Source organism: Frieseomelitta varia, unplaced genomic scaffold (genome assembly GCF_011392965.1).
Source record: "Frieseomelitta varia isolate USP_RPSP 00005682 unplaced genomic scaffold, Fvar_1.2 scaffold_452, whole genome shotgun sequence".
NCBI lineage: Eukaryota > Metazoa > Arthropoda > Insecta > Hymenoptera > Apidae > Frieseomelitta > Frieseomelitta varia.
This window is the reverse complement of record NW_025110204.1, coordinates 127265-141937: the sequence shown is the minus strand read 5'-3', so window position 1 is coordinate 141937 and position 14673 is coordinate 127265. Positions and strand designations below refer to the sequence as shown.

At 31.2% G+C, this 14673-nt stretch overlaps 4 protein-coding genes across 10 annotated transcripts in view; 2 read left to right on the top strand and 2 right to left on the bottom strand.

The window, feature by feature from the left end:
- Positions 1 to 106: 106 nt before the first annotated feature.
- On the bottom strand, positions 107 to 5230 carry LOC122532372 (protein LSM14 homolog B-A). Of its 2 annotated transcripts, none has more exons than XM_043661105.1 (7): positions 5009 to 5230; positions 3803 to 3957; positions 3376 to 3667; positions 1785 to 1983; positions 1423 to 1701; positions 998 to 1177; positions 107 to 883 (listed from the first exon to the last, which is right to left on the bottom strand). In XM_043661105.1, exons 1-7 carry the CDS (start codon positions 5127 to 5129, stop codon positions 583 to 585), a joined length of 1527 nt encoding a protein of 508 aa, XP_043517040.1. In that variant the 5' UTR covers positions 5130 to 5230; the 3' UTR covers positions 107 to 582. The 2 variants fall into 2 exon arrangements, with proteins under 2 accessions (XP_043517040.1, XP_043517041.1); XM_043661106.1 differs by having other exon boundaries at positions 3481 to 3667.
- A 296-nt stretch (positions 5231 to 5526) lies between these two features.
- LOC122532374 (cytochrome c1, heme protein, mitochondrial) lies at positions 5527 to 8211 on the top strand. Of its 3 annotated transcripts, none has more exons than XM_043661112.1 (9): positions 5527 to 5639; positions 5784 to 5901; positions 6478 to 6525; positions 6741 to 6889; positions 6955 to 7087; positions 7218 to 7382; positions 7488 to 7601; positions 7675 to 7809; positions 7892 to 8211. In XM_043661112.1, the coding sequence occupies exons 2-9, from the start codon at positions 5830 to 5832 to the stop codon at positions 8003 to 8005; spliced, it is 930 nt and encodes a 309-aa protein (XP_043517047.1). In that variant the 5' UTR covers positions 5527 to 5639; positions 5784 to 5829; the 3' UTR covers positions 8006 to 8211. The 3 variants fall into 3 exon arrangements, with proteins under 3 accessions (XP_043517047.1, XP_043517046.1, XP_043517048.1); XM_043661111.1 differs by having other exon boundaries at positions 5529 to 5639; positions 6475 to 6525; XM_043661113.1 differs by lacking the exon at positions 5527 to 5639 and adding an exon at positions 6131 to 6237 and having other exon boundaries at positions 5827 to 5901.
- Positions 8212 to 8506: 295 nt separating this feature from the next.
- Positions 8507 to 11386, bottom strand: LOC122532376 (ubiquitin-conjugating enzyme E2 variant 2). 2 transcript variants are annotated; one of them, XM_043661118.1, is made up of 4 exons: positions 11121 to 11386; positions 10547 to 10689; positions 10166 to 10291; positions 8507 to 10098 (listed from the first exon to the last, which is right to left on the bottom strand). In XM_043661118.1, exons 1-4 carry the CDS (start codon positions 11143 to 11145, stop codon positions 9958 to 9960), a joined length of 435 nt encoding a protein of 144 aa, XP_043517053.1. In that variant the 5' UTR covers positions 11146 to 11386; the 3' UTR covers positions 8507 to 9957. The 2 variants fall into 2 exon arrangements, with proteins under 2 accessions (XP_043517053.1, XP_043517054.1); XM_043661119.1 differs by lacking the exon at positions 11121 to 11386 and adding an exon at positions 10769 to 10818.
- Positions 11387 to 11863: 477 nt separating this feature from the next.
- LOC122532373 (tyrosine-protein kinase Src64B) overlaps positions 11864 to 14673 on the top strand; it is a 90338-nt gene continuing 87528 nt past the window's right edge. For all 3 annotated transcript variants that reach the window (XM_043661109.1, XM_043661110.1, XM_043661108.1), the window contains exon 1: positions 11864 to 12091. The gene's annotated coding sequence lies outside the window, so the exon portion shown is untranslated. The remainder of the gene's footprint in view (positions 12092 to 14673) is intronic.

Sequence of the window (14673 nt, the reverse complement as noted above, 5' to 3'; positions counted from 1 at the left end):
TTATTCTTTCTTTTTTTTTTTTTTTTTTTTTTTTTTATTGTATTACAAAAATTTCCTTGAGATTCTTATTGTTCATTTAATCGTAGTTGCATGCTTGTCGAATGAATTAATAGCGTTCAAAAAAAAAAATTAACTGAAAATTTAAAACTTCTTGTTTCATGTATGTTTCTTTGTAAATATTCTATCATGTATTGTACTTAATTACATTCAGAAGCATTCGACGTTTCCTTAATTCGTAGGACATGATGGTTTTGAATATCGAGTTTTCGAAAATTAACTACTTATAACAATAAGATTCATTATTTGTCCAGAAATTCTAAACGCAGGACCTGCAAAGCACTGTTTTGTTTCCTACGTTTCTGCATGACGATACAAAAAACTCACAGTTCTATCAAAGAACTTCTTTTCTTTTATTTTGTTCCTTTAAATCATTGAATCCTTCTTAAACTCGAATTCAAATCAGTCCATAAGGGCAGAGCACATATCGTAAAAATCTTAATCTACAGTGAATACTTATATATATATACATATATATGTATATATATATATGTATATATATATATATAATAGTGCGTTGTTCATTCAAAAAGATACAACGCGACTATTCTGCTGCGATTGAGTAGCAGATTGTTCGTTGGTCGTGCGATTTTGACTGCCAGGATTATTCTGTTGCTGCTGATTAGCAGGTTTACGATTTCCACCTCTGGAACCTCTATAACCACCACGGAAACCAGAACCACCTGCACCACTGCCTCGATACATGCCTCCCATTCCACGATTATAGTAACCGCGTCCACGAAAACTACCGCGTCTCGTTGACGCTACACCAAATGTTTCAGAGTTCAGTTTCCGCTCTGTCCTCCAGTCCGTACGTTGGAACCGTCTATAACAAAAAAAAGGAAAAAAAATTATTCGCCAAATCATCAAATTTTTCGCATGTATTTCAATAATAAAACTATTTTAATGATAAAGCTATTTTGTACATTTGTCGACTTACCCTTTACTTCTCTCAACAGCTTCACAGCTAATGTTATCGAAGAAAGATTTTGACTTGTCATAATGAACTATCTCGGGTTCTTCCTCGGGTTCACCTTCACCGGCTCCTGTTTCATTACCACTATCATCTTTCTTTTCGTTATCAGCACCAGCATCAATTTTCGTTTTTGCTAACTGAGATCTAAAATATATCGTATAAAAAGCCAATTTCAATCCACTTTCAAGTATCTTTTAAGTAAATAAATTTGTGTCATAAATAATATGTGTTGGTGCGGGCGTAAGCGAAACATATTACAATGTTTTAAAAATATGTTGCTTTAAAGACGCATAACATTGATTTTGCATGGTATCCACATACATCATTTCAAATATACTTGAAACGAATCCGGCAGTACCATGCTATATATGTATGTATGTAATGCGTACCTCAATTCTTCAAACTCAGTATTAGCTTGTTCGAAGTCATAATCATTATCGAATTTCAGCGTATTTTTGGGTTTGGCACCAGCATTACCAGGTTGATTTCTAAAACCACCGCGACCTCTTCCTCTGCCACGCATATTCCCACGATTCATCCATCCACCACGATTTCCTCGATTACCTTGAGCATGCGTACCTTGTCCTTGTAATTGATCTTGCTTCATTGTATCACGTTTTCCTTCATTATACTGCGATACAGCGCCTCCTGCTTTATTACCACTGTGGCTGTAAATAAAAGTATACAAACATTAGTTCTTAAATATATATATATATATATATATATATATATATGTTGTAATATTTATTACCTGTCATGATCGCGGCGAGCAGGTTGAATAGTTCGCATATTTGTTTTTTCACCAAGTTTGCCAACATTTCCACCCTGTTGTTGCTGTTGCTGCTGATGGCCTACTTGGATACCCTGATCCATAGTTGGACTTTTTCGAGTCAATAAAGAAGAAGTTGGAGTTGTTGATCGTGAACCTCCACTAATAAGATCTAATACACCTGTGTAAATAAAGTAAACAAACATGCATATTATATTCTAAACTATAAATAATACCAGTGATAATAATTCCAAGGTCAAATATTTATTTAAATATCTGATATAATATATGGAGTATTGAAAAAAAGGAATTAAATTTTCAATTCTAGCTCTAACCAAAGTATGATTGCAAAAATACTACATCGCATAGAAAACTAATCTCAAAACATGATTTCTACCTGAAATTTCAACTGTTCTTGCTATTATGTTACTTGCTAGTGCATAATGCTTATAACACTATTTCAATGAGATTTAAATGCATACTCTTAAGGAAAAATTATAAATTACAAATGCAATAAAAAAATTATCATGCATAATCCTTTAGTAGAATATAAAGATAACCAAATATGCATAGTTATGTCTTATAAGTAACAAATATATTGAAAAATGAATACAAATATTGAAAGGAATATACTATTGTATCGTTATCTACAGGACATATCATTATATATATATTCTTATATATAATAAATATTACATTACATAATATTTATTGATGATATAAGATTAAATATACATTTAACTTAAAAAAAAAATAGCAGACATTAACCCTCAGTCGGCAAATGCAGGATAATGTTAACTGAACAACTTTAATCTATCTGTAAATATTACAAATGATATGAAAACATTAAAGCATTGCCTTTTCTTCAAGTTAACTAAAACTGTGACATACAAAATTCAATTCTTATTACTTTAACGAATGTGTCTATGATATAATGTTGTGTATTGCTGACAATACTCGTACTTGTATACATATGTACATGTATACATATGAATCTTATTTTCAATACTGCAAAAAATAAAATCTTTGCTATAGATCAAACTGATCCTGCATTCACCTATCGCGTTGCTATTAAAACATCCACTATCTAAGGGTTAAATAATAATGTAAATAACATTGAATCATTTATTGTTATTGCTTAAATAAATAAATTTAAAAATTAGCAATAATACAAGGAAGTAGATATCAATATTATAATATGGGCAAAAAATACATTAAAATAACGTTAATGATTTTGAGTAAAACTCACATACTATGCATACATTTCTAGATATGTACAAAGATGTGAATAAATAAGCTCAAAAGCTCAAAAGCGCTCAAATAAATTAATATTTGTCCCTAAAGTTCAAATGCAAATTAAGTCAAAAATACATGTCACACCACAAGCAATAATTAATAACCGGTTAAAATAAACAGGAGCAAGCTGTTTTCAAGTATTTTGTCAGTGCATTTTATACATTCTATGATTAATAGAAAAAGAAATTTTAATATCCCAAGTGAAGTTAGCAAGCATTACCAGAGAAGCAGCAAGCATGCCATTGGCAAGGGATAGTTCATAGCAAAAACAGTTTACCATCTTCCAGAGATTGGTCTTTTGGTAATGGGTCGACATTGGCCGTCGGTAGTGAGTTTGGGATAGAGATGGCATTGGGTTCAGCAGAGCCCAAGCTCAACTCACTTGACTGTTTATTCATTGGTCCACGAGGATCTCTAGCAGAAGTTGGCATTCCCATTACAGGTCCCATAGTGCCCATTGTCATGCCATAGGGTGCTCCATATTGTCCACCCATTGGGCCCATCATTGGATGAGCATAACTAGGTTGTGGCTGGTATGATTGCTGGCTCATAGACGGTTGTACCGTCATCTATAAATAACCAAAATCATTTTTAGCAATCATTATTATAGATAATACTAACTTGCTTGGTCGATTATATTATATTATATTATATTATATTATATTATATTATATTATAATATAAAATATATTAATTATAACTACCTGTACAATGGCTGGATCATTTGGAATAGAGCTGACATTATTGACAACTCTAATATCTTTAATATCTGAACCACGGAATAAAATGTATTCATACACTTGATTTTGCGGTGCCACTGGAAGTTGAGTTTCTCTATCTTCAGTACCAAAAGAACGTACTATAAGATGAAAAAAATAAAATGGATAGACTGAGATATTTACTTATCATATTTGCAATATTAATTAATTAAAAGATAGGAATCATAACTTCGTGATTCATACAAATGCAATTTTAAAATTACATATAAAATAAAGTTTATGCATTATTTGATATAATTATATAAATAAAAATAAAGATTCAGCAATATAAAATACATCAGAATCTGTATTATACAATTTAAATTTAACGATTTATTAGAACAACTCTGTAATATGACAGAAAAAAGAAAGGACGTAAGATATAAACAGAGCAAATACGGAACATAAACATTCCATACAATGATAGATTCAGGTAACGGCTTTCAAACAACCTAATTTTACACAAACACAATATCATTTATATTATCATTGAAAATATTAAATTTTAATTAAACAGATTTCAAATTCAATATGCTTTAAATTCTAACTGGTTTACTTTCATTTAAAACTATATGAAGAAATCTGACATAGTAATATTAAGCATAAAAATGTTACAAAATTAAATATTTGCTTATTATGTAAGACCTTTTCAGGAAATTTCATTATGTTTTATTAATCTGAAATAGAAAATAAAATGTATAATTATTCATTTGGATAATATTACTATATCTATATTTGTTTTCTCTATTTTTTTATACTTAAGTATAATTTGCTATAAATTGGAAAGTACTGCATAATGATTTAATATACTTATTACGACTATAAATATATTAAATTATCGAACAAATTTCAATGCGTATATTCAAATTACGAATAAAGTACAAAACACCCGTTATAAATGACGAGTGACCCCGGTTGTTTTGTATCAAAGCTTTACCGGATGAATCAAATACCGACTGTTTCAGAAGCATTTTCAAATACAATAAATATATAGAAATCATCAAATTTTCGTAAATAGTACTTAAACAAGACGTAAGAAGGAAAAATGGAACGGCAATTAAGTATCAAGAACAATACATATTAAAATAAAATAACCGGGAAATGAAACAGCGGCAAAACTGATTTCGGTATCCATCTTGATTTGAGACTCACCATTAGCTAGAGCAATGGTACATTCTTGAGGATCAACGGTAAAAAGTCGGCCCTCATAGCGAATATCTGCTTTCGATATTAAACTAATCTTCGAGCCCAATTCTGGCATTCCTCCGCTCATCTTGAATCTCCTTCTTCTACACGATGATCGATGTGATATTATAGGATTCACGATACCATCTGACGAAACCACCAGCTGACACTAATGGTCGACAGCAAACTGCCAAGGCTACCAACAGAAATTGCGCATGCGCCACACCCCCCTCCCCTATGTATTTAGAAATGGTTTACAAATTTCAAATAAAACCAAGTTGAAAAATAGATAAAATATTAAAAACAACGATGTATGACGAAAAAAAGAATATTTCATAACATAATATTTTTTAATAAAGTAGTATTTTACGCTTGAAGTGTATTTACGTTTGAAGTGTGTTTTGTATAACTCGAGTGTATAATTTAAACATTGTTATCTCGAAATCTAAGAAAAAGCTATGTTATGGATATTTATGTTTGTACAAATAAAAATATACAAAATAGTAGCAAATATCTGTGAATAAATTGAATCGTTCAAAAGTTGATATTATTATATTGGTATCCTTGATTAAAGTCACTTTAGATATTAAAAAGTTGTGTAAGTACCTTCATCTTTTGAATTTATGTTTCCTTTTTTCTTATAAAGATTTGTGAATGCACGCAAGAATTATATGTATCAACAGAAAAATTTAATTAATATAAGAATTTATTGTTTACTAGCACGTATATATTTATTGTACAGATATTTAATTGATTAAAAATCTTTGCACATTGTACCTCTGGCCAACATGGCGGCTTCATTGGGTCGAGTTTGTAAATTCGGTCTTTTGAAATCGAATTATGGAACTTTATTCAATCAGGTATGTAATTTAAAAGCATCAATTATATTTAGATACATTAATTTCTCTATTCGAAAAATATGATTTTTTATTTACACGTCAATCTTGTAATATTAATGTATTGAAACTAATACGGATGTCTTGGCGAACTGTGCAACTTGTCGGCTGCTATGACATTTTTCTTCGAAAATATTTTAATTTTGCATTGTCTGTTAATCTTCTAATTCTAATCAAGCGTATTTTATAACAGGATAATAAATTCAACAAGATTTTGAAGACATTTTATTTGATGTTATGTAATAGTTATCAGCATAGAAAATTGTGATGCTGCTATGGCCAAACATATCTGAAAATTATGTGGGTAGCCTTAAAAAATCAAATTTATAACTTAAAATGCTTGTAATGTTAAATTATTTAAAAAATTTGTATTTCCTTTGTAATAAATTTAAAATGGTAATAGAAAAATTAATATAAAATGTTTATCAATGCCTACTGCTGTTAAATATGTTATAAATTTGATTCTGACTAAGTTTAAAATAGAAACTATTATATTACAGGTAGAAAACTCTATTTGATACTTGAATTTTAATTCAGCAGGTACATAATTTTTCAACTACAAACCAATGGTCTAAAGGTAGAAAAGTGGTATGTGTATTTCTATAATCAATTGAAGATGCCTTCCTATCCTTGTTCCTAATATATAATCAATAAAATCTAAATTTATTAAATGTGTGAATACATACACATGTGTAGTAAGTTTTAGATATTATAAATCATATAAATATCACAATACACACCTTGTATACATATATAATATATAAAATATTGTTAAAGTACTAATACAAATAAAATAATTGCAGTTATTAGCATGTTTAGGAGTAACAGCTGGAGGTATTAGTGCATTAATTTATGCTTTGGATCAATCTGTGAAAGCTTCTGATCAAGTAGCACATCCACCAAACTATAAATGGGGTTTCTATGGAATATTTAGTTCATTGGATCATAGGAGGTGAGAACATCATGAAAAGTAATAAATAAATCCTAAATGTATATTTATCATCATTTTTTATTTAGTCTTCGACGAGGTTGGGAAGTATACAAAAATGTATGTTCAGCTTGTCATAGTTTGGACTTTTTAGCTTTTCGTCATCTTGTGGGTGTTACACATACTGAAGAAGAAGTAAAAGCTATTGCAGCAGAATATCAGGTAAATACTTTTTGGAGTCTAGATAATTAAAATAGTATTAAATATATAAAAATATAAATAGTATTAAGTAAAAGTTAATAAAATAGTTGTATTATATTAATAAATATATATTGTGGAAAATATTTACTAGGTTCAAGATGGTCCTGATGATACAGGAGCTTATTATATGCGTCCTGGTAAATTATTTGATACTATACCAGCTCCATATCCAAATGAAGAAGCTGCTAGAGCAGCAAATAATGGTGCCTATCCACCAGATTTAACATACATTATTAATGCAAGTGAAAATGGAGAGGTAAATTGATTAAATGAAATTTTCTTAATTCTTATTTTGTTTGAAGTAAATATTATTAATATTCTAAAAATAAAGTAAACATATACTATATCTTTTATATTCCAGAATTATGTATTTTCATTATTAACTGGATACTGTGATCCACCAGCTGGTATTACTTTAAGGGAAGGTCAATATTTTAATCCTTACTTCGTTAATGGAGCTCTTGGTATGCCACAAGTAAGTTGCCATATATAATTATTTATGATACTTACATAAAATTGGTTGATAAATTAATTATATAATATTTTAGATTATCTATAATGAAGTCATAGAGTATGCAGATGGCACACCTGCAACTGCTTCTCAAGTAGCAAAAGATGTAGTTGAATTTCTTATGTGGGCATCGAATGCTGAATTTGATGAAAGAAAGAAAATGACTATCAAGGTAATACTTTGTATTAATATACATTTCTTGAAATATATACAGTTATTAATCCAAAAATTATATAATTATTATTCTTCTGCAGGTAATAGGTTTTGGTCTGATATCGTTACCGCTAATCATATATTGGAAGAGAGTAAAATGGACAACTGTGAAAAATACTAAATTACTTTTCACTCCGAAATATAAACGACAGTAATACCTTATACATAAAGCTACATTAGCTTAATAAAAATGATCCGACGATGTTAGATTCCAATATTGGAATGTAGTTTTATACTTTGTTTGAATGTTGCAAGAACATAATTGCACGCATTTGATAGACGTTTATTTAATACGTCGATCATCTTGTACATATTACTACAATTAATGTCATCGTCAGATTTAAATAAATTGTTAAACTTATTCAATTACATATTCATTGCCTAAACAAAAAAAGAAAAAGACCCTAGATATGAACATCATAAGGAATTAAAAAGAATGATTTGAAAATAATTTCTAAAGAAATTTGTTTATTTTTTTTTTAAGCTTTACTTCATCGACATGGAGTAATTATTTAATATTTTTATTAGTATGAATTGGATTACACTATTACATTATTTATAGTGTAATACTGAAATGCAAAGCTGATGAAGAGGTATGTATAATGTTTCAGGTAGTTGAGAATTTCATAATATTACACGATAAATGTAAACTTGTGTTAAAATCTCGTACTTTGGTTTGGATTTACTTTAAAAGTAAGGATCGACATCTTTACAATTTGGATAATAAAATTTCAAAAAAATTATATTATGTTTGAAATAATTTATGATTATATTTCTATCTCTCTCTTTCTCTCTCTCTCGTTCGCTCGCTCGCTCTCTCTTTTTTTAAAATGTAACATAATTATGGAAAACCCTTTTCCGTTCTGTATACAACTTTATGGGAACGGTATAGTTCGTAGCAATTCATGATAGAATTACACTAGCATTCAAACTTGATTCCCTAATGGTTGAAAATCTACTTATGGTACTTTGGATATTTATTAAAAATTAAGTATGATTTTATTAATACATCAATTATGAAGCTTTGATCAAAGAGTAAACAATATATGGGTACTATATCCGCACTATAATGACCAAAAAAGGACTTAAAATATATCTCTAATATATAAGTAGTGGAATGAAAAGTATGATAAGCATTTTTAATCTAATGCTTCATACATTGATGTATCCAATGATGCAAAACACTATACCATTAACCACATGTTATTACACATCAAATCATTACTTTCAATTGTAACATAATTTATTTAAGAAATATCTTTTTCTTTTTAATATAGAATAAGAGGCCGTTCTTGGATGATGTCTCAACCAAACACGCTCAATATATGCTCACTTTTATGCTGCTTGCACAAAAAGGCACGTTATTACATATTAAATGTTGATCTCAACAACCTGCTATTTGCGAAAATCTTAATAACAACAGAGAAAAAGTAAAGTAAGGCTTGGTAAAAATGAGCACACAGAAGTATAAATTATTAAAATTTAGAATTGTCTACAATAGTAATTACTGAGACACCTCCATCATGAAATGGCACTTATGCTCAAACTAAAATGTCATTCAGGCAATTTTGTTTCATTTAAAAAACTTTGAAGGCATAAGTTATTCTTAATGATTATTATTTTTTATTACAGTCTGTGTTTCCAGCTTAAGAATCAAAATATGACTTTTGTTTCAGATTGTATTTACTTAAAAAGCTGAAACAGCATTTTCTTAAATTAAATGTGTGGGCATGGTTTTAAAATAAAATATTAAAATTAAAACAGTAAATTTACATATATATATATATATGTATATATATAAATATATGTATATATATTTCACATATACATAACATGTATACATATTTATATATGTATGAAATGTTTTAAATTTAAGAAATAAGTAATAACAAATGAGTTATAAGTTTTGTAAGTAAATACTTTAGTAAATTGAAAACACTGAATCAACTTTTATAGTCATTATCTCCTCCGTTTTCTTTTTATACAGGTGTTACTTCTTAATATATGTCTTTACTCGGTACCCATTTAATATTATTTGGTACCTTCATTGAATCTCGCCCCATGCTACCGCAGAAAGGAAGAGGTGTTATGTTTACATATGGTTAGGCTAAAAAGTGCTACCCTCTGGAGGCTGGGACAATTTCATATTTTCTTTCAATGTCATTAAACGGCGAAGTTCTTGAAGAACTGTCTTAATTGTATATTCTCGTTGCCACTTTGCAAGTACTGGTACACTGCGATTATCAACCTATAAAATTTTAAATTAAATACAATATTTTTAAATCATTCAGATTGAGAAAATTAAAGATACTTACTGCACCGGTAGTACTGTTGATACAATTCATGTTGATCCTGCTTAAAAATCTTACATTGGGAGCATCATCTGGATATCTTTGACCACAATCAATTTTTAAACTATACATCCTATTTTCATATGGTGTCTAAAAAATGGTATGTAATATATAAATAACATATTTGATTAATAATATTAAAATATTTTCCTGCTACTAATAACAACAATTGTCAGTTTTATCAATGTTATCTCCGTGTTAGTGTAGTTAACTCTGTTTTATATTTATGTAATGTAAATTCATAGAAAGAGCCATGATGACAAAAAAAATATTTTATAAATAACTAAAATAATATGAACTGAAATTAATGTATCCAAGTGAAATTAAAAATTTAGGAAAAATTACTCTAGGTGGTCCAATTATCATTCCAGTCCAATGCGTAAGAGTCATGTCATCATCATTTTCCAAGCCCCAACTGATTGTACCATCACCTACACCTTTTTGACCTTGTTCTAATTCCTCTAATAAACGAAAGTTTCGAGGCACAACTACAAATATAAAATCAAAGTTATTCTTTGCAAAACTACAAATAAAAATGTTGTTAATTAAAACCAGTAAAATAAGTACAGGTTATGACCCTGTGATTTTAGACATGGTGTAACCTGCTTCTTGTATTCATATTTTCGTAATCTTCTCTCGAATGTACAGAATTTTATATATGTGGAAAAAAAAAAACAAAATAGTAATGATATTTACGAAACCTTGACAAATCATTGATTAGTTTTATACACGTTTACTGTGCGTGATAACTTATTAACATTATACGTCTGCTCTTGTACATCATCAAAATTTGACGGATACAATTTTCACAAACATATTTTATATATACCATTTTTTAACTCTAACTCTTTAATTTTGAAAAGGTACAAGACCTACTTGTTCGCATCTCTGGTCTGTAAAACAGACTTAAAATACTTACCTACACCGGTAGTAGGTACCGCCATGATATCTTATTTTTATGAGGCGCTGTATATTTTTCTAAAGAATAGCAAGTAACACCAAATAATGTACTGGAAACGAAGCCACTTTAAAATATACGATTCAACTACAATACAAATTTTTCATCACCCAAAGCTAAAGCGAAGAAAATAATACCTAATATTCAAGTAAAATTCACTTTGCGAAAATTCAGCCAACCTCCGTGAGGTTGTCTGTTTCCACAGACTACTCACTTTCTAGAGACGGAATTGCCACATTGCAAATTCCACATCTTGTAATTGCTAACAGCGTTTTTTACAAATTCTGGGCAAATTTTCTTGCCTTTCAAACGCGAAAATATTTACACACTTACGAAGTCTACGATCGTACACTTGCAAAGTTACCAAATTTAATTAATACTGCTTTTTCATACGAATCTTACATTTTCTAACCATGTGAATTATTTTATATAACGAAGGAGGGAAAAAGAGAGAATTGAAATGTATCAACAACAATTTTTGTTGCAAAGTCAAATATGCACGAAATTTTTGATCAATATTTATTATCAAGTTTCGTAATTCGATGCTCGTATCAAAGTTTTAACGTACATGTAACTTTTGTATGTTTATGAATATGTATTGAATTTTACATGTAAACTCCGGGTTCCGTATTTTTTCGATACGGTTATGAACAACACGAATATATAGGGAAGGAAAGTTGGTACAAATGGCGTCGTTTCGTAGAGGGGAGGAAGTCGGTAGTGTTGCGCCGGCTGCGCAAGAGCAGCCTGCAAGGCAGATTTTCTAATAATGAACAACCCGTGGTAACTGTCAGTCTGCTCGTGGTGCATTCGTTGACTCTTAGTTGCGCACAGTGTGTTCCGGCGTGTGTTAAAATGTGTTGTACGTTTTACTGAATATTCCATTGTACGCGGATTACTCGAAGAACGACAAAACTCCTGCTGTAACACAGGTACAGGCAAAAAGAATTTGAATTTTTCGAGTTAAGAATCTATCCTGGGAGCCGTGTGTGCTGTTTGACATACGTACAGATACACTTATCGGAGTACTCACCATAATAAACAAACGAACGCCATTGACCTTTGGCTCTGCACATTGTTACTAATTTTCGAATACATATGTATACATTAGCAAACGTCCTTTCTTAACAAATCATATTTTCGTCATCTTTTATGATAATTTAGTCCAAATAATATTCGTGTCGCTGTTAGAAAATATTCTTCCAAGAACTGTAAACAAAAGGGATCAAAACAAGTGCCATCGTGCCTCAGTTTTATTCATTTTTACAGTTAGCAGCACTCAAATGGCATTCTTTGACTAGCGCTCGAAACATTACGCGATAATTTATTTTAATTGAACATTGTTATTGTGTGTGCTGACTATAATCACGTACGTGGATATGAAATATATTTGAAGGGACTGGAAAGATTGATCAAATCCTGTTTCATCGGTGCGTAAGGCAAACAGTACACACGCCATCCATTTTAATGTAAAATGCAGAAAGAACTCGCAAAGCGAGGTTCAACATTTTTGATAGTGTACACTCCAAATATTTCAAACTGAATTTCCAATGGATTTATATCATCTCGTGTAAATGAGCAGTTGCAACACGCTCGGTCGGTTGCCGTAAATGTTAACGGGTAATCGAACGAAACGATAATCGCTATCGTTGCAGCCACGGTCAAGTTTCGATAGTTTCGCGTCCCGCGAGCCAATTATCAACTCCGATTAGTTTTCACCGATCGAATTCAGGCCTACTTTCCGCCCGTGATCGTTCAACACTGTCAATGAACGATCTCGCAGCGAACCGTGAAAAAGAGAACAGAAGCAACGACAAGGACGAGAGTAAGCATATCTTTCTCCACTTGGAACGATCATTCCTACGGTTCAGGTGTGCTCCGTTATAGGCGCGATTGACACAAATCACCGGGAATCGTCGAAATCATTCGCTCGTAATTACCCACTGAGAAATTTTGAACGATCAAAATAACCGGAAGCACACGCGAATCGTGTCGTGGTGATTCTTTCGAGAAAATTTTGGAGTAAATTGTTCGATCAAATTTGGGAACGTGCGAACTTGATCCGGTGTCACGGAAAAGGGAAATCGTAGCGGAGACAGAGCGCATGCCATCGTGGTGAACTTTCTTTAATTGTAAATCTGTCGTCGCGTTGGGTCGCCGGCACGCGCGCGCGGGCCATTGCGTTCGCGAGCTTTCACCGGAGAGAGAGAGACCCGCACGCGCCCACTTTGCAACGTGGATTGACCGTTATCGTTCGATAACATTGTGCCAAGAAATGGCAATGCTAACGAACTGTCGGTCGTACGCCAGAACTTTACGTAACATTAACACCGTTTGAAAAATATTTCTCACGTTGGTAGTCGATCGATGACAATTTGTTTCGTTACGTCGACGAACGTAAAATTTGAAGCCAAAACTACGGCGAAATATCACGTGAGTGGAATTATAAAGAATCTTATATTTACGGAAGGTTCAGAGGTCAATTAGTGTAAGTGAAACGTGCAAATATCTTTTTGTTATTAAAACAGTCGTAATCATTTCTAATAATTTATACAGCAATGCTTTAATAATAATATTTCCAATAGTCTTCTGACAATTGTGTCACCATTCAATAATGATTAAACTGTTCTGTTGAATGAGTTTGTTAAAAAAAAAAAAAAGGATATTTTCGTAGCATCGAACGTTTATGAATTCTCCATATGATATTACGTATTCTGATATTTCATTGTAATTAGTTAATATTAATATCGAGATTTGAATATTGCGATACACACGGACACGTGAAATATAAATCGGTCAAATATCATTGATGAAGGAAAGTAAACTGATCATTCTGTTGATGAATGTTGCATTGACTCTTTTATGATCCTGTTGAGCATCGGTATTGGACAGAAATGTACTTTGAGGTTAAAAGCGTCAGCGAATAATACGCTTTCTCCTTCTGAACAGATGATTGTCTATAAAGAATGAGATGCAGATTTGCACGCTTGCATCCTATCAGAACGAACGCGTTTCACTCGTTTCAAATGGTCAAAGTTCTTGATCGATTCGAGCGTGTACGACGTTGGTTGATAAACTTATGATAAGCTTAAATGACAAATTGAAATTAGTGAAGTGAGAAACTCCGTTACGTTTAACGCCTCTGATTTGTGATAATAATATCGAACGCGCAAAGGAGATTTTCATTTGTGAGAAACAACGAAAGAGGAAAGAGGAAAGGAGGGACAGAATTTATGTTGAACAACACGACGCGAAAGCATCGCGGTCGTTAATAAAAATACGAGACGATGCAAGCAGCGTTCTCCATCTCGGAATAATCACTGTTTTGCCACTATTCGCGATTAAGGTCATCGAGGCTACAGTACATTCAGCCTGAGAATAGAGAATTTTACGTTGCTCGGCTATTGCCAAGAGATTTATGGAACAATCTCCTTTTTTACTTGTTACTAGGCTGTTCGTATTTTTTTTTTCCGAATGCAATTCGAGAAATCGGTCCCAATCAGAGACTCGTATT

What these genes read in the sequence shown, in the direction of transcription:
- LOC122532372 (XM_043661105.1), bottom strand. Translation starts at nt 5,129, where the DNA reads ATGAGCGGAGGAATGCCAGAATTGGGCTCGAAGATTAGTTTAATATCG. An exon ending in GCTCGCCGCGATCATGACAG is followed by an intron (nt 1,702 to 1,784) that starts GTAATAAATATT and finishes TTTTATTTACAG; the next exon opens with CCACAGTGGTAATAAAGCAG. An exon ending in GCTGTTGAGAGAAGTAAAGG is followed by an intron (nt 884 to 997) that starts GTAAGTCGACAA and finishes TTTTTGTTATAG; the next exon opens with ACGGTTCCAACGTACGGACT.
- LOC122532374 (XM_043661111.1), top strand. Translation starts at nt 5,830, where the DNA reads ATGGCGGCTTCATTGGGTCGAGTTTGTAAATTCGGTCTTTTGAAATCG. An exon ending in ATGGAACTTTATTCAATCAG is followed by an intron (nt 5,902 to 6,474) that starts GTATGTAATTTA and finishes ATTTTAATTCAG; the next exon opens with CAGGTACATAATTTTTCAAC. An exon ending in CTATTGCAGCAGAATATCAG is followed by an intron (nt 7,088 to 7,217) that starts GTAAATACTTTT and finishes AATATTTACTAG; the next exon opens with GTTCAAGATGGTCCTGATGA.
- LOC122532376 (XM_043661118.1), bottom strand. Translation starts at nt 11,145, where the DNA reads ATGGCGGTACCTACTACCGGTGTAG. An exon ending in GGTACCTACTACCGGTGTAG is followed by an intron (nt 10,690 to 11,120) that starts GTAAGTATTTTA and finishes TTATATTTGTAG; the next exon opens with TTGTGCCTCGAAACTTTCGT. An exon ending in TCAACAGTACTACCGGTGCA is followed by an intron (nt 10,099 to 10,165) that starts GTAAGTATCTTT and finishes AAAATTTTATAG; the next exon opens with GTTGATAATCGCAGTGTACC.